Genomic DNA, 19,452 nt, shown 5'->3' with positions numbered 1-19,452 from the left:
TTAAAGTGTGTAAAGTACATCACTGGGAATTGTAAACCACCCCACCAATCTTTCGACATTGTTTCTGTAAATGCTGACTGTGACTAATATGCAGCTTGTAGATAAACAGCGTGTTTGTATAAGAATCCTAGGAACTAACGTCAAGATACAGACCCCAACCGTTAAGTCATCCCAGGTCCAGGAGACTTACTGACCTTCAACCACAGAAGCAGGATGACAAAGACCAGGGTGATGCACACCAGACCATCACTTGACCAGTTTCAAGATCTTTATCAGAATGGACTGTGCTGGCCTGCACGTAGAGAACTTTTCAACCCCCTCCCCTTGATTTCTTTGTTCTGCTTCCCTTCTCCCTCCTTATAAAAACCTCTGCCTGCACTGCGATGGGGAGCTGGGCTTTGTGACAAGAGTCCCTCATTTCCTCAGGTGACCGGCACTTGAAAAAAAAACCTCTTTCCTTTTTCACCAGCATCTGTCTCAAGGGTTTGGTTTTTGTGATGGCAGGCAGCCAGAGCTGGGTTCCAGTTACAGTACCTCACATAGTATCTGGCTCATAAAAAGCACTCCAGAAAATGTTCTAGGTGGTCAGGGGCGGGCTAGAAGGGGTCAATGTGGAAAAAAGGGAGACATCTGTAATACTTTCAACAATAAATATGTAAATAAAAAGAATGTTCTATTATTACTTTTAGTTAAACAGAGATTAAAATGAGTACTATGGCCCAGCCGGCGTGGCTCAGTGGTTGAGCATTGACCTATGAACCAGGAGGTCACGGTTCGATTCCCTGCCAGAGCACATGCCTGGGCTGCAGGCTCGATCCCCAGTATGGGGTGTGCAGGAGGCAGTGGATCAATGATTCTCTCTCATCATTGATGTTTCTCTCTCTCCATCTCCCCTCCTCTCTGAAATCAATAAAGATATATGATTAGTTAACAAACAAATGAAACAGCAGTCCTCCAATGTACCCTCTCCCATATTACTGCCCACCATTTCTTTTAAAAAATATATATTTTATTGATTTTTTTACAGAGAGAAAGGGAGAGGGATAGTTAGAAACATTGATGAGAGATAAATATCATGAGAAACATCAATCAGCTGCCTCCTGCACCCCCCCCCCACTGGGGATGTGCCCACAACCAAGGTACATGCCCTTGACCAGAATCGAACCTGGGACCCTTGAGTCTGCGGGCCGACATTCTATCCACTGAGCCAAACTGGTTAGGGCCCCACCATTTCTTATGCTTTGCCTTCCCAGAGGCAACCACTATCAACTATTTTACCCGGTTCCTTTGGAATTATCTCCATATCTCAAAAGAACATTTGCATTGCTATTTTAAAAATAAATTCATGCCCTGGCCGGTTTGGCTCAGTGGATAGAGCGTCGGTCTGCAGACTCAAGGGTCCCAGGTTCGATTCCGGTCAAGGGCATGTACCTTGGTTGTGGGCACATCCCCAGTGGGGGGTGTGCAGGAGGCAGCTGATTGATGTTTCTCTCTAATCGATGTTTCTAGCTCTCCCTCTCCCTTCCTCTCTGTGGAAAGTAAAACATATTAAAAAAAAAATTCATTGACTTCCAACTCTAGGAGATGAAAATTTAGCTTATTTTCAACAAATCCTATGATGTCCATCACATATATGAACACTTTCCTTCTTTGTCTTTTCAACATGACAGTGACTTAATTATATATTGAATTGATATGACTTTGTAAATGTTATGCTCACCTGAGCCATAGAGTACTCTATCCTATTAATACATATCTTTTCCTATAGAACTTTTTTTTTTCTTGAGTTAATAATTGTCTTTCCCCCCTGTAACTTGGATTTTGTTACAAAGAGACTTGACTCCATTTTTTATGTTTGACTGTTGTCAGCTTTCAATTTCCACTTTTTTTTTTCTTCCTATCTGCTCCACATCTGGGCAACTAAGTTAAGAATTCCTGTGTAATTCTTAATTACAACAGCTGATGGGGATTTCAAATAATGCAGACTGGCCCATGCCAGGGGAATTCCCCACTATTCTGACTTGACCATTTAACCACAAAAAAGTCCCAAACCACCCAGCTCAGTGGTTGAGTGTTGACCTATGAACCAGGAAGGAGATCATGGTTCGATTCCCAGTCAGGGCACTTGCCTGGGTTTCGAGCTTGATCTCCAGTAGGGGGCGTGCAGGAGGTAGCTGATCAATGATTCTCTCATTGGTGCTTCTATCTCTCCCTCTCCCTTCCTCTCTAAAATCAATACAGATATATTTTTTAAAGAGCCCAAACCACCCCTATCCCTTTGCTTATTTCTTATCTGACCCCTGAATGAGCCAGCCCCTTCTCTGCTGGGAACCCCAGCTTAGTGTTAGTACCAAAAATACTTTATTTAGATTCACTGTGAGTGTATTGTGTCATGTGTCTAGATAGCCAATAAATTCCTGAGTGGGCAATCATGCCCACTGCTCGGCAGACTGATCTATGTAGTTTCTACATACTTAAAATTAACACATCTCCAAAGTGGTCCCACCCCCAATTTTATTAAGTTCCCTCAAAATGCCTTAAATGCTAGTCTTTGTACCCATGCCATTTTCTTGATGCTGCTTCTTCCAGGGCCTCTGCCCTGCTCCAGGTCACCGATTGTTTGACCTTTAGGTTCCTTCAGAGCTGTGGCCTTAGATTTTCCTTTCACCATCCACCTACCTTTCCCATGTGTCAGAAGCTTATATCCTGGATTTCATTTCCTCTTATTTTGGTTAAACAAATCCTCTGATAGCTTCCTGAGAAATGGACCTTTGAGGTAATGTTTTTGACCTTGCACGTCTGAAAAATCTATATACTACCTTCCCACTTAATAATTTGGCAGGGAAATGCTACATTAGAAATCATGGAAGGAAAAAAAAGATCATTTCCTTTTGCTATTTTCTGGCATCAAGAAGTCCGAGGCTATTCTGATACCTGATTCTTTATAGAATCCTATTTTTCTTTCTTGAAAGTTTTTAGAATATGGGGTGAGCAAAAGTAGGTTCACAGTTATAATACAAACAATGCAATAATTAATAAATAAATAATAAGATGTGCCTCAGTGTGGCTTTATTTTCATCCATTGTCTTGGGAGCTCACTAGGCTCTTTCAATTTGGAAAGTCGTGTTCTTTCATTCCAGGGAATTTTCCTGAATTGTTTTCTTGGAGAATTTTTCCTCTCCATTTTTGCAGTTCTCTCTTCCTGGAACTCCCATATTGAACTTACTGGACTAGACAGTAACTTCCTCATTTTTTTACCTTTTCTCTTTTCATCTTGTTTTACTTCCTGAGAGATTTTTCCAGCTTTTTTATTTTATTATTTATTTATTTATTTATTTATTAATTTATTTATTTAATTTGTTTGTTAATCCTCACCCGAGGATATTTTCCATTATTTTTAGAGAGAATGGAAGAGAGGGGGAGACAGAGAAACATCGATGTGAGAGAGACACATGGATTGGTTGCCTCCCACACACACCCCACCAGGGTAGGGCTGGAACCTGCAACCCAGGTACATGCCCTTGCCCCGAGGCCTTTTTGGTGAGTAGGTCCAAGCTCTAACCACTTAACTACACCAGCCAGGATTCCCAGAAGCTTATTCAATCTATATGGGCCCCTTCCTCCTCTGCCCCTCCAGTTCCTGCCTAGGAAGTTCTAGAGTAGTATAGTCCTTTGAAAATGCTCCCCAAGTGCTGTATACTGAATATTTACCCACCCCCGCCCCCCGCCCAAGTCACGTGATGGTATTTGAAGGATCTTTGGGAGATGATTAGATTAGAAAAGGTAAAGTTGTCATGAATGGGATTAGTGCCCTTATGAAAGAGGCCCCAGAGTGCCCCCTCACCCCTTCTGCCGTGTGAGGACTTGGTCTGAAGTTGTCAATCCACAACCCAGAAGAGGGTTCTCACCAGAACTCAACCATGCTGGCACCCCGAACTTGGACTTCCAGCCTCCAGAACTGTGAGAAATGTTTCTGCTATTTACAAGCCACTCAGTCTATGGTGTTCAGTTCTAGCAACCCAAGCCGACTAAAACACCAGGTAATTTTGATATGACTCATCCTCATAGGTGAGGAATATTGCATTAAATGGCAATTATGATCAGACTGCATGTTATTAAGCCATTACTGATGTTCGCTAAATGGTTCAACAAGTGATAGCTGTAGAATGTTTAGTTCATTTGCAAACACCAGCTAGAGTAGAAAGGAGCCTCATTTTCAGAGTCAACTGTGCATTTTCAATACCACCGCTTTCATTTCATAATGTAGGAAAAAGCAAAATACAGTGCTGGAATTTAGGAGTTTTGATCCACTTATTAACCTGTTTGAGTTGGCCAGTTTCTTGAATTCTCTCTGCTTCAGAATAGTTCCTATATATACAATAAGGAGAACCATCATTATTCCCAACTTATAGCAAAAGAAAGAAAAGTGCCACACGTCATGCGACAGAAATTTTTTTCTTTTTAATTGTTATTTAGAGAGAGGAAGGGAGGGAGGGGGGAGGGAGAAAGAGAGAGAGAGAGAGAGAGAGAGAGAGAGAGAGAGAGAGAGAGAGACATCGATGTGAGAGAAAGACATTGATCCACTGCCTCCTGTATGCTCCCTACTGGGGATTGAGCCCCCAACCTGGGCATGTGCCCTGACCAGAATGGAACTGGCATTCTTTTGGTGCACGGGACCATGCCCAATCAACTGCACCACACCCGCCAGGGCCAGAAATGTGTTTTAAAGGAAAAGACTTTGGTAACCAAAGTGTCTCAATCCAGAACTGGAAACTGTGAAGATCTTGGGGCATCTCTAAGCACATTTCTTTGTGTAACATAGTGTATGTTAGTTAGAAATGGTGGTATTTTCTTATGTAAGCTTCTATTGTATAAATTACATAACAATGAAAAATGGGAATAAGATGCCATTCTGATACTTAGGCATGGTTTAATAGGAGAGCAGAGTTTATCAGTATTTCAATGCACACTTTGACCTGGGTGGTTTATTTTCTTCAAAACTATTCTGAGCTAATTTATGATTGAATTCATTTTGATGTTCAACAACTTTGCTTTTCCCACAGTCATTTGCTAGTACTTCAATTTACTTAGTTCCCTAGGTCTCTTGAAATATATAATAAAAAAGAGAATCACCTACAAAACAATCAGACAAATGTAGGTCTTCTTCCCGAACAAGCCTGGAGGTTTGTGTTACCAGGGAGTGATTTTCATAAATGTGAAAAGGATTCAAATTTGGAGTGAGTAGGCAATGGATGGCTGATGGGAGTGGGAGGCAGAGGCTGCATCAATCTGAGTGTGAATACAATGGTTTCTGCAACCCTTCATTTCCCTCCCCTTTTAATTTTAATTTGCTCTTTGTTAAAAAAATAAGGAGAAGGAGGAGAAGGAGGAGGAGGGGGGTGCTTAAGCCTGTACATTATCCAACAGTTGGAACATGAAAGTTGGTGACAGGAGTTTCAGTTTCCTTGTAACAGTTTCGCTGATGACTCACTTGAAAACTGGGTATAGGGCTTATCCTTGTGCTACTTCAGTTCTTGGATGTGTTCAAAAAGGGAGGGTAATATTTGATGCTAAAAATAATTAACTAGGGTGACTAGAGTTCTAAGAGGATATTTAATTATGTAAATTTCCACTACCTTAACAATGACACCTGATTATATGTCTTAATCTTTCTATCTGTGCTTTGGCCCTGGCCTGGTACCTCATTTGGTTAGAACATTGTCCCAGTATTCCAAGACTGCGCGTGTTCGTTCCCCAGCTAGAGCATATACTAGTACAAGAAGCAGCCAATGAATGCATAAGTAAGTGGAACAACAAATTGATGTTTCTCTCTCTCTCTCAAATCAATCAATAAAAAATAATAATAATTAAAATAAAACTATGCTTTGGCTAAATTCTGACAAGTTACATTAATAAATAAATGTTTTCTCTTTAACTTTATTTTCCAACTCTATTCTCCACATCCTTGCTATTCTTGTTTTATGGATTTCTTTTTTCTGATAATATCTTTTCATGTTGTTTCAGGTCAATAAATCTGCTTTTGCATTTGCTGATACTTTAGATTCTAATCAAATCCTTTCTAGCCCTGGCCGGGTAGCTCGGTCAGGTAGAGCATCATCCTGATACACCAATGTTGTACATTCGATACCCAGTTAGGGCACATACAAGAATCAGCCAGTGAAAGCATAAATAAGTAAAACCACAAATCTATGTTTCTCTCCTTTTCTCTCACTCTCCCACTTTCTCGCTCTCTTTAAAATCAATAAATAAAATTTAAAAAATCTTCTCTATATTTCATCTTATTTGGATTAGGATTCCTTCCCTTAAATTTTACTGTTAGCATATTAGCCTGTCATTTTTCTTATATGGACAAGATCCATTTACATAATAAACGCATAATTGATGTATAACATGACTAGAAATGTATCTTAACATTCACATAATTTCTTGTCTCTCTCATTTGTGTATTAATTGCTCTCAATAATGTATCTATCACTTAGTGTGTAAGCTAGGAGAGGAGAAATTTAACCATTTAACTTAGAACCAGAAATTTGCAGCTATGACTGGCCATCTAGTTCAAGCCCCTCATTTTATATTTTTCTTTCTTTCTTTCTTTTTTTTTATCCTCACCCGAGGGTATTTTCCCATTGATTCTTAGGGAGAGTGGGAGAGAGAGGGAAAGACAGAGAGAACATCGATGTGAGAGACACATTGGTTGGTTGCCTCCGACCAGGGCCAGGGCCTGAGGAGCCTGCAACCAAGGTACATGCCCTCGACCAGCATCGAACCCGGGACCCTTTGGTGGGCAGGCCATCTAGTTCAAGCCCCTCATTTTAAAGATAAGAAGTGGGTAAGTCACTTACTTGTCTAAGGCCACACCACACGTAGTGATGGAGTTGGGACTAGAACTCATGAATCCTTGGTCTCCAGCCACTGTTGCTACTACTCCAGGCCTAATTAATACACTGCATGCTTTAAATGATGGATTTGATTAAGGTCATCCCATGCTGGGTTAGTCCCTAGGTAAACTTATCTGTTTGTATGCAGACACTGCATCTTTAATCCAGGCCAGCCAGATCTCTAACCTTGTGAACCAGAAGTTCAGAGGGGGAACTGGCACCGATCCATCCTCCCACTGAGGATGCATATGCTACACAGATGCTGGAGAGTCCTCGTCGTTTCTGAGGACAACACATCCCTTCTCAGTGGCAGCACTGCATTCTGCATTCATCTGACAAACATTTAATTTACATCCGCTATGACACAGGCATTGGATCTTTTGTATCTTAGCATCCCTGCCCTGCCCTCAGGGACATTGCAATCTAAGATGAAGGCAAATGTGAAACAAATAACTGTATAATGAGTTGAAACCTATAACGTAAGTGTACATATCTTAAAAAACACCCACTTAAAAATTTTCTTCTTTGTTATCACACTTTCTTGCAAAATTAGCCATTTTAATATATAACCAACCAAGGCAGCAGATAAGCATATCATGGAAAGTTGGTTGGTTATTCATAATTGCCAAGGTTTATTTGGCCCATTACTACCTACCAACTGTTTCTCCTGCCAGGTGTACTGTTGTAATTTGGTGAAGTTGTTTTGGATGTGGGAGAGCTGAAGTTTTGGAGTAGGGAAGGTAAAAATGAAGTAAATATTTTTAATGTCTTAAATTAGTATTTTTATTATGATAAAAGCAATCCATTCTTTGGGTCAAACATTCAAATTATACTTGAAGGTTAAAGTGCAAAGGAAACATTCTTTTTATTCTGGATATGCACACTTAACAGTTTTCTGTCTCTCTCCCCCCCCCCCCCACCGGAATTTTCTATGCATACAGAAATATATATATATTCCCCACAAATGGGTTAATGATAAATGATTTTTCACTTACTCTAGATATATTTATACATCAATATATATTGATCTATCTCATTAAAAAATGTTAACCTATCCCTTGTCAGCCTTTGGCTAAGATCAAGTGTAGAAGATGTTTACCTTTGTCCTGACTGGTTTGGCTCAGTGGATAGAGCGTCGGCCTGCGCACTGAAGGGTCCCAGGTTCGATTCCAGCCAAGGGCATGTACCTCGGTTGCAAGCACATCCCCAGTGTAAAAAATCAAATATATATAAAAAATGTTTACCTTTGTATGCATATACCATAATTTAAGCAGAAGTTGACCTTTTAAAAAGTCGTAAATACTAAATACTGGGGTGACCACACAGAGAAAATATACGTATAAACAGCCATTAACAGAGTAAATAAAATAGCCACAGACAGAGTTTATTAAATTAATGACCATTTCTTTATCTTTGACCACTCTTACAACCCACCAGTAATTTGATTGCCTTCGTCTGCATTCAGAGCTGCTAACTTTCTCCCTAACCCGAGGAAGTGGTAAAAGTGAAACTTGGTTCCGTCTGAGGTCACACTTACTGCTATCTGCAATATCTGGATACGGTCACAGGTAAACAACATCCCTGCATTTTCACCCATATGGACTTCCTGACGAATTTCCCCACCCTCCTGTGCTCCCCACTTGGCTTGCCTTCCTGGATTAAAAAAAAAAAAAAAATCAGCTGCAATCTATCAGGAGGACCCTACCATGTGCTCAGTGCAGAGCAGAAGAAATCTAAGTGTTTTGCCTCACAATATGAGGAAGGCAGGGGGCTAGTTTTTAAGATAAAAATCTATGGACAAAACACAAACTGCCCCGAACTTCCTTTAAACCAAACTGCATTGTCACACGCTCACAAACTCTCATTACACAGCCAGATGACTCAAGATTACTACATTTTCTATTCATAAGGAGTTTGCTGGCCCCAAATCAACACACGCAGGCCCTCCCTCCCCCATCTTCCTTTGCGCTCCCGGGGGAGACTGACATTTGGAGCACTCCTCTGAGTGGAATGAAGATGATGTGTGTTTGCTGCCTGAACTGTTTGTTCTGGGGTTTTATGAAGCACTAAAGCACCTCCGGCCCCCCCCCCCCCTTTTTAAAGTTATTTATTTATTTTTCGAGGTGGGGGAAGAGGAGGTCAGAATCTCTTGGGCTTCTCAGTCTTCCAATGTAGACATACAGTCTGAACATGGGAAACAGACTCAGGGCTTCTGTGTGCTCTCCACTGCAAACTGGGTCTTCACCTCGGAAATCACATCTCCGTTCCTTCTGTGGCTCCGTGCGCCCTGGGGATGAAGGAAACAGCCCCAGCCCTGCTCTGCGGGGTTCGAGCTCCAGCTCCAGCTTTGGCTCTGGACTCGAAACCGGCACACCTTTCCCGTTGCATCTTGCACGTCACCGCTTCCTCGGCAAAATAATAACAGTAAAAGTCACCGTGAAGGCCGAGTGCGTCCTCCAGGCCTTTCCGCTACCCCGACCTGGAGACAGCGGGGGCGGCGCTCCCCCTAAGCCCCCAACTCCGCGCTCCTTTCACCCGGGCTCGCGGCCGGGAGAAAACCACGCAGATGGAAGATCTAGGCTCAATCCCTTTCCTTTCAGGGGCCTCTCCACGGCCCGAGACCGGGGGTCCGTCCCCCGGCGTAGCCCGCTCCCAGCCCTGCGGGTTCTCGGCCCTCCCCGGGCCCGGGTCCCGGGTCCCCCGCGCGCGGGCGGGGCGGCAGGGCCGGGGGAGGAGCGCGGGGCGGCCAGGAGGGGGCGCCGCGGGGGCGCCTGCGGGTGGGGAGGGCCGCGGAGGACGCGGGCCGCGAGAGCGGGGAGCCGAGGTCGCGCCGGGGTCCCGCGCCTGGGGGCCCTCGCCGAGGGGAAGGCGGGGCAGCGGCGGCGGGAGGGGCGGTGAGGGCGGGGCGGGCTGCGGTGCTGCGCCGCGGTTCTTTTTCCCCCCCACGAGCGCCCGAAACTCGGGGCTGAGAACTTCCCTCCGCCCTCGCCCCGCGCCCCGGGCGACCCCGGCTCCCGCACCTGGTCCCCGGCCCGCCCCCGCCCCTGCTCGGGCTGCGCCGCCCCCACGGCCCGCCGCGCCGCTCCGGGTTACAAAGGAGGGAAAATGAGCCGGGCGGCGGCGGCGCGGCGCGGAGCCACTACGGCCGCGGCGATCGTGGCCGCCCCCGGCACCACGTAGGAGGCCCCCGCCCGCCCGTCCGCCCGCCCCGCGGTGGCCAGGCCCGAGCGCAGCCCCGCGGCTCGCTGCCCGAGCCCTGCGCGTCGCCTCCCGGGCGGAGGAGGAGGCGGAGGCGGAGGCGGAGGCGCCGCCTTCCCCGCGCCGCGCGCTCGCCGTTGTCTGCGCTCCGCTCTGGACCAGTTTGGGGAAGTTGCCGTGGCCCCGTGTCGCCCAGATGTGCGACCTCATCGAGCCGCAGCCGGCCGAGAAGATCGGCAAGATGAAGAAGTTGCGGAGAACTTTGTCGGAGAGTTTCAGTCGCATCGGTGAGTGGCGCGCTGCCCGGGCGCTCGGCCCGGCGCCCCCGGCGTCCGCTCCCGCTGCCCCGCGCTGCGGGCACCGGCGCTGCCTCGGCCACCTGGCTCGCGTCGGGTGTGCGGAGCTGTGCGCGGGCGATGCAGGGAACACCGTCCGGGACCCGGGGGAGGCTGGCGACACCCCTTTCCTCCAGGATCTGGGGTTTCATGTGTGGATTATTTTAAGCCTACAATTTGGGTTTCCCGTCCTCGCTGCTACCGCTCGGGCTTTCGCGCCCGCTGGGGGGGGGACCGGCGAGGGGACGCCCCTGCCCGCGCCGCACGGGGGACTGGGCGGCTGCGGGGGTCAGTTGTGATTTCTTGGCGCAGGCGTCGGTCTTGGGTGTTTAGTCCGTAACTGAGCTTTGGAAATGGGTGGGACGTTGCGTTGTGCCCTGGCATTGTTGAACACAGCGAACCCGGAGAGAAGTGGGACAGGTACCTTGGGACCTTTTGTTCGGTGCTCAGGTCCTCGAAAGCGAAATTTGGGGTGTTCCGTCCCGAGGTCTCGGAATTTTTCCCTCGCTGCAGGGGAATGCGCGCTGTGAACTTGTCAGGACATTTAGGAAGGTCTCCCGAACTTCTTCTTCCCTGTATCAGAGCTCCAGGGCTATTATTGTCTTTTAAACCAACCAGCCAGCCAGCCGACCGACCGACCGACCGACCAATAAAAACCGACCGAGAAATGTTTAGAACATTTAAGAACAAGTTCATGTGACAGACTGTACCTGGGTGACAACAGTATCACGTGGGATGGGGTTTGCTAGGTTTCTGGGGTTGGCCATAGAAAAACCCCTTTAAACCTTAATACAGTGGCCGGCACCGAACGTAACTTGCATTTACACAGCTAACTGCTTTCAGCAAGAAAATCGTGCTAGCACTAAAAATCCTCAGAAGCCTTCGAGCCTTTGTTTCACTTTTTTTTTTTTTTTATAACGTGTCATCCACGTTAATGAAGGTGTTAATGGGCATGGAGCAAGAGGTTCTTCAAAATAAAACCCTGGCGTGCCCATGAGTATTGTAGTCATCCTTCTCTCCATTCATTTAAAAAATTACGATGTAAGTGCGTTGGAAAATAGGTAAACTTTCTCCCAGTAAAACAAAACATGGGTCAACATTTAGTGTTCTTTTAACTTAAAATTTCACATTGGGATACCAAATCTTTCCCAAGATGCCTGTCAAGTTACGGTGTGAACCCAATATTTAGTCCCGGTTTTATTTATTACATGCATTGGCTATTTGCAGTTTCACTTTTACAGTTAGGGATGCCTGTGGTCTGTACATTCAAATGAAGTTTGGAAGCAAGAAGAGTGAAGGGGACGAGGTGTTGAGTCGGTGCTCCTTATTAAGGAGGATGTGTCAGCTCCCCACCCCCACCATCACAGAGGCGGTCTGCAGTCCATTAAGCCCTGTTCTAAAACACATTAACTGTATATTTACTAATGCTAATGACTCTGTTGGAGCCCTTCCAGTTTTTTTTTTTTTTTGTTAAATAATTCATTGCAATTGAATCTCAGTAAGAAACCAAGGACATTAATATAAAAATTCCTTATGTTTAAATAATTTCAAGGTTTTGATCGACAATCAGTATCACTTAGATGAACTACAGTGCTGTCAAATGGGGCAGCATAGTTAATTGGATTTTCTAGCTTCCTGAGATTTAGTGATGTGAAACTCGTTTTGATTCTGGCTCTTGTTAAAATGTCTTCTAAGATCTAGTAGATTTCACTTCCTTTCGGAAACGGTACGGTGCAGTAAACATAACTGATTGTTGTATTGATGGAAAGTCTTGATTCTGAATAGCCTATCTCATTCTGGAATACTGTAAAAGGAGATAAAGAGATTTAAAGTGATTATGATTTAAGCCCAAGACATTTCTTCGAAGTAGCATTACAGAAAAATGAACCTTTGTTATCCATATGTTTTCTTGAGGTTGTGTTTGCAAAATCAAAAATCAGTGAAATCAATCTGATTAGTTAAGGGTTTTTAAGGTATTGGAGGCTGTTGAATTGAGGTTTTACGATGGAATTGTATGGTACACAGGTAAAGGGTGTTGTGGGCTGTGTGTCACACAGACTGGGGATTTCTGGTGTTGCCACTTGTCGCTGAATGACCTTGGACAGGTCCCTCAACCTTTTTTTTTTTTGTGTACAAATCAATTTTGTCATGGGCATTAGTGGAATAATACACATGAGGTCCTGTGTGCTATGTAATACTCAATAGGTGCTCACAATAGGTGGTTATCATTATTTGTGATGGCATCATACTGACATAATTGATCTTCCGGTGGAGAGCAAGGGAAGTAAGGGAAGAAGTGGCCCCTGACTTGACGGTAGAGCTAGCCTGGAAACAAGGTAGGTTTTGGAGTTGGACTCAAATATCAGAGTATACACTTCCTTTCTTCTAGGTCAGTGGTCGGCAAACTCGTTAGTCAACAGAGCCAAATATCAGCAGTATAACGATGGAAATTTCTTTTGAGAGCCAAATTTTAAACTTAAACTTCTTCTAACGCCACTTCTTCAAAATAGACTCGCCCAGGCTGTGGTATTTTGTGGAAGAGCCACACTCAAGGGGCCAAAGAGCCGCGTGTGGCTCGAGAGCCGCAGTTTGCCGACCACGGCTCTAGGAGAAAATCCAAATAAGGGTGAAGAAATGCATTCAAATGAATATGAAGAAATGTCATTTCTTTGAAAGTAGGTGATTTCAATAGTATTTATGGTTTTCTGCTAAATAGTGTCAGTGTATTGGTTTATCTAGGAAGTACAATAGTTGTCTCATGTTTTTTTCTTTTAAATTTAGGTTAGTATAAACAAAGACAAATGGGAATTTGTTAATTGTTTAGGGGTTTAATTAATTAGTTAAAGGGGATTTGGACCCCCTTTTATTCTGCTTGTTGTGTACCTTGGGCAACTAGCAGAATTTCCCCAAACCCCATAGTACTCATTTGTCAGTTTTCTTAAGGTTGTTGTGAAGATAAATTAAATAAAATACATAAAATACCTAGTGCAATATGTGTCACATGATGGAGATCATTCCTGGAGGCTATTATTCCTCAATTATTTTGTTTATCTTCTATCTTTCTCCTTTCTTCATTGGTACTTCATGAGGCGATCAAAGAATACGTGTTTATTCCTGTTAAAAAATCCAATATCGGGGAAAAGTTGAAAAAATGGCGACGGAATAGAGTCGGGTTTGGAGTCTGTTCCTGGGGCGGAGAGTCGGAGCAGCGGAGGCTCGCAGAGGGAGTGTATGTGGGCAAGCCAAGGGACAGCTAAACTCCAGGAGAAGGCGGGGGAGTGCTGGGCAGTGTTCCTCTGACCGCGCAGCACCCACAGGGGCTGGGTCCCCTCCTGGAGCTGCGGGCTCGCCGGGCGCCTCGCCATCTTGCAAGGAAAGGAGGATTTTGGTGGAAACCTGACTTTCTGCGACAACTGCAAACACTGAGCTGCTGGGAGCACCAGACCACCTGTCCCCTATCAGCGCAAACACTCGGATTCAAAGAAACTCTTCACTGCACCAAGGAAAGGTCAGATTTTGTCTGAAATAAGCTGCGGTTTCTAATCCCCGCGGTGGGGGAGGGAAGCGCTGGGTGAGGGAAGTGCGGCAGCCGCAGGACCGGCAGGAGACGGGAGGTCTGTGCCTAGAAAAATCGGCGGCAGTTGGAACTGCCGTGATCCGTGAATGAGGAGGGGGGTCTTCTGAGCTGCTAACAGAAGTGACCTCTTGAAAGCAACTCATTTTAATCTGACGAGGAGGGTCAGACTAAGAATTTTCAAAGGAGTGCAGGCTCCTTAGTCTGGGGCACAGACCCACGGTCCGCACACCTGGGCTCTTTCCGACTCTGATTGCTAAGCCCAATACAGAGGTAAACCCAGGTGGAAACCCTGAAAGACTGCAGGGGGAAGGTGTTTTTTCGGAACCTGGGGACCAGAGCTGCTTGTGACCATCAGAGAGGCAGCTCTGAGGCGCACATCTCCACAAACCGGTAGTGAGTGCCATAGAAGGGGGAAAAAAAAAAAAAAGAAAAAAGAGCTAGAGAGGCCCGGAAGTCAATTCAGAAACACTGCCACCCAGGGGCTGAAACGCTAATTGTCTCTGGTGTAATCAAAAATAAATACGAGAAATTAAGACACGGCTGGCTTAAAAAGCAGGACTGGCTTCCAACACTGAGGAGCCCTGGAATGAAGCTGAACTGAAATACCGCCCAGACTGGGAAAAAGGCGTACCAAACAGAATAATAGAGGAAGTGAATGACAGCCGCTACTGCACATTTTAGTCTTCCTATTTTTTAATTTTCAATTCTTTTTTCAATTTTTCAATTTTTTTATTCTCATATTTTTTTATTTTCATTTTTTGCATCATTTACTTAAGAAACTAATATTTTTTTCTTTTTCCTCACTTGATTTTCACCTTTTTAATTATTACATTTTTATTTTCAATCAGCACTATTATTACTATTATTTTACTTTTTTTTTTTTTTTTTTTTTTTTTTTTTTAATGTCATTAGATTTTCCCTTTCTTTTATTTTTGGATTAGTGTCCTACATTCGATTTGCATCTTTCCCTTACAATCGCTTTACCCTATCTCAAAGCTAAAATTATGCCATCACTCTCCTCCTAACCTTTCCCCTTTTGGTCCCCAGTTTATCTTAACCCTTTCTGGCTTTAGATTTTCCCTACTTTTTCAGTTTACTCCCTGCTAAAACTTCACCCTACTTATATATCTAATTCCCAACCCCCTGCTCCAAATCCATACAAACCTCTCTCTACGCTACCTTTAAAAAATTATTTTTCTCTCGGGCCTTTTGTTGTTGTTTGCTTGAATGTTGATTAGATTGAATTTTTAAGCTTTTTTATGAGATTGTTTTGATTATTCTTTTTGTTGGTTTGGTTGGTTCTTTTGTTTGCTTTGTTTTTGTTTGTTTTTTACTTTTGTTTTCCCTTGCCTCACTTGATATTAGCTGCTGTTGCAGTTTGTATTAATCTCCAGGCTCGTGTTGCTGGAATTTGCTGGGAATAGTGGTTGTTCTAGTGGAGTTTACTCCCCATATATATAGTTTGTTCCCCTTTTCTCTCTTAGTATCATTCTTGTCTCTCTTACTTTTTTTTTTCTTTTCTGTTTTTTCTTTTCTTTCTTTCTGCTCTTTTCCCAAGTTCAGATTCACACTCTTTGTTGTTGTTTTTTTTTTTTTTTTCTTCGTTGTTGTTCTTTCTTTTTACTCTCCCTCTTCCACTCCTATTCCCTAATTTGTCTTTCTCTGGTGGTTACCTTTATTGGAGGTTATTAATATCGTGAATACAATTCTGTTCAGTGCCTTGTCTGTTGTGCCTGGTTGTGTTGTATTTTATACCTTTAAATCAACGCCAGAGAGAGAAATCTATATAACCAGACATCCGGAGAAGAGAGACCATGGGGAGACAAAGAAACAGCCCAAACAGGAAAGAGAAGCAGGCATCACCAGAAAAGGAAGTAAACGATTTAGAGGCAAACAACCTATCAGAGAAAGAATTCAGAGAAATGGTCATAAAGTGGCTGAAAAGGATGGAAGACAAATTCGACAATATGAGTAAGAACCAAGAAGAAATGAAGAAGAACCAAGAAGAAATGAAAAATGACATCGCTGCTGTAAAGAACTCAATAGAAAGCATCAAGAGTAGACTAGATGAAGCAGAGGACCGCATAAGTGAGCTAGAAGACAAGATGGAAAAAAATACCCAATTACAACAGCTTCTAGAAACAAAAATTAGAAAGATGGAGGAGAGCGTAAGGGAACTTCAGGACAATACAAAACAAAACAACATCAGGATAATAGGGGTGCCAGAAGGAAAGGAAACTGAGCAAGGAATAGAAAACCTGTTTGAAGAAATAATAACAGAAAACTTCCCTGATATAGGGAAGAAAAAACCCACACAAATCCAAGAAGCTCACAGAGTTCCAAGCAAAATGAACCCCAAAAGACCGACGCCAAGGCACATTATAGTTAAGTTGGCAAACACCAACGACAAAGTAAGAATCTTACAAGCGGCCAGAGAGAGACAGACAGTTACATACAAAGGAACCCCCATCAGACTAGCAACTGATTTCTCAACAGAAACTCATCAGGCCAGAAGGGAATGGAATGAAATATACCAAGTCATGCAAAGGAAGGGTCTAAATCCAAGAATACTGTACCCAGCAAGGCTATCAATCAAAATTGAAGGTGAAATCAGGAGCTTCACAGACAAAAAAGGACTAAGGGAGTTTATCACCACCAAACCAGCAATGAAAGAAATGCTAAAGGGTCTGCTGTAAAAAAAAAAAAAGAAAGAAAGAAATAGGAAGCAAAGAAGGTACACAGGGGTATAGAATAAAAATGGCGTCAAATAAGTACCTATCAATAATAACTTTAAATGTAAATGGATTGAATGCCCCAATCAAAAGACACAGGGTAACAGACTGGATAAGAAAACAAAACCCAGATATCTGCTGTCTACAGGAAACCCACCTCAAAAAAAAGGATGCATACAGACTGAGAGTAAAGGGATGGAAAAAGGTTTTCCAGGCAAATGGAAATGAAAAAAAAGCTGGGGTTGCAATACTTATATCTGACAAATTAGATCTCAAAGTGAAGGACATAACAAGAGATAATGAAGGCCACTTCATATTACTAAAGGGAGAAATCCAACAAGAAGAAATAACTCTGGTAAACATATATGCACCCAATACAGGAGCACCAAGATACATTAAAAAACTCCTGGAAGATATCAAAGGAGAGATTGACAGTAATACAATCATAGTAGGAGACTTCAATACCCCACTATCACCATTGGACAAATCCTCTAATCAAAAAATCAGCAAAGAAACATCAATCCTAAATGACTCACTAGAACAGATGGAATTAATCGACATCTTCAGAACATTTCACCCCAAAGCCACAGAATATACATTCTTCTCAAGTGCACATGGGTCATTTTCAAAGATAGACCATATGTTAGGACATAGGCAAAGTCTCTCCAAATTCAAGAAGATAGAAATCATATCAAGTATCTTCTCAGATCACAGTGGCATAAAACTGGAAATCAACTACAATAAAAACAACCCAAAGAAATCAAACACTTGGAGACTAAACAGCATGTTATTAAACCATGACTGGGTTACCAAAGACATCAAGGAAGAAATAAAAAACATCATGGCAACAAACGACAATGAAAACACAACAATCCAAAATCTATGGGACACAATGAAAGCAGTCCTGAGAGGGAAGTTCATAGCTCTACAAGCCTACTTCAAAAAACAAGAAACAATGGTAATAAATTACCTAACCCAACAACTCAAAGAGTTAGAGAGAGAGCAACAAGATAAGCCCAGTGTAAGCAGAAGGAAAGAAATAATAAAGATCAGAGCGGAGATAAACGACATAGAGACCAAAGAAACAATACAAAAGATCAACAAAACCAAGAGCTGGTTCTTTGAAAGGATAAACAAGATTGATGGACCTCTAGCCAGGCTCACCAAGAAGCAAAGAGAGAAGACCCAAATAAACAAAATCAGAAATGAAAGAGGTGAAATAACAACAGACCCCGACGAAATACAAAGGATTGTTACAAAATACTACGAACAACTCTATTCCAACAAACTGGACAACCTAGAGGAAATCGACATATTCCTAGAAAAATACAACCTTCCAAAACTCAATCAGGAAGATTCTAAACAGCTCAACATGCCAGTAACTATGGAAGAAATTGAAGCAGTCATCAAAAAGCTTCCGGCAAACAAAAGCCCGGGGCCAGATGGCTTCACAGGAGAGTTTTATCAAACTTTCAAGGAAGAACTAAAACCTATCCTCCTCAGACTATTCCAAAAAATTCAAGAGGAAGGAACACTTCCAGGCTCCTTCTATGAAGCCAGCATCACCCTAATACCAAAACCAGATAAAGACAACTCAATGAAAGAGAATTACAGGCCAATATCCCTCATGAACATTGATGCCAAAATCCTCAACAAAATTCTAGCAAATCGGCTCCAGCAGTACATCAGAAAGATCATACACCATGACCAAGTAGGATTTATTCCAGGAATGCAAGGATGGTACAATATCCGCAAATCAATAAACGTGATACACCACATAAACAAATTGAGAGATAAAAATCACATAGTCATATCAATAGATGCAGAAAAAGCATTTGACAAAATCCAACACCCTTTCTTGATAAAAACTCTCAACAAGGTGGGAATAGAAGGCTCATACCTCAACATAATAAAAGCTATTTATGATAAACCCACAGCAAACATCATACTCAATGGGCAAAAACTAAAACCATTTCCCCTAAGAACAGGAACAAGACAGGGATGCCCACTCTCACCACTCCTGTTTGACATAGTACTGGAAGTATTAGCTATCGCAATTAGGCAAGAAGAAGAAATAAGAGGCATCCAAATTGGAAAAGAAGAAGTGAAGCTGTCCTTATTTGCAGATGACATGATATTGTACATAAAAAACCCAAAAGATTCCATCAAAAAACTAATAGACTTAATAAATGAATTCGGCAATGTAGCGGGATACAAAATTAACGCCAAGAAATCTATGGCTTTTCTATACACCAATAATGAACTTACAGAAAGAGAGACTAAAAAAGCAATCCCATTTACCATCGCACCAAAAAAATTAAGATACCTAGGAATAAACTTAACTAAGGAGGTAAAAGACCTATACGCAGAAAACTACAGGACACTGAAAAAAGAGATAGAGGAAGAAGTAAACAGATGGAAGAACATACCATGTTCCTGGATTGGTAGAATCAACATCATTAAAATGTCCATACTACCCAAAGCAATCTACAGATTCAATGCACTCCCCATCAAAATACCAACAGCATATTTCACAGACCTAGAAAGAACTCTCCAAAAATTCATCTGGAATAAAAAAAGACCCCGACTAGCCTCAGCAATCCTCAGAAAGAAGAATAAAGTAGGTGGGATCTCAATACCAGATTTCAAGCTGTATTACAAAGCCACTGTTCTCAAAACAGCCTGGTACTGGCACAAGAACAGACATATTG

At 43.0% G+C, this 19,452-nt stretch overlaps 1 protein-coding gene across 2 annotated transcripts in view; it reads left to right on the top strand.

Moving 5' to 3' along the window:
- The first annotated feature begins 10,002 nt into the window (after positions 1–10,002).
- Positions 10,003–19,452, top strand: part of CDK14 (cyclin dependent kinase 14) — a 513,399-nt gene continuing 503,949 nt past the window's right edge. Inside the window, exon 1 of one of the 2 annotated variants that reach the window (XM_054726652.1) lies at positions 10,003–10,384. In XM_054726652.1, coding sequence (XP_054582627.1) covers positions 10,294–10,384 — 91 coding nt within the window. In that variant the 5' untranslated portion in view covers positions 10,003–10,293. The remainder of the gene's footprint in view (positions 10,385–19,452) is intronic. The other variant, XM_008149228.3, reaches the window with a different exon arrangement.

Source organism: Eptesicus fuscus, chromosome 14 (genome assembly GCF_027574615.1).
Source record: "Eptesicus fuscus isolate TK198812 chromosome 14, DD_ASM_mEF_20220401, whole genome shotgun sequence".
Lineage (NCBI taxonomy): Eukaryota > Metazoa > Chordata > Mammalia > Chiroptera > Vespertilionidae > Eptesicus > Eptesicus fuscus.
This window is presented reverse-complemented; position numbering and strand designations above follow the sequence as displayed.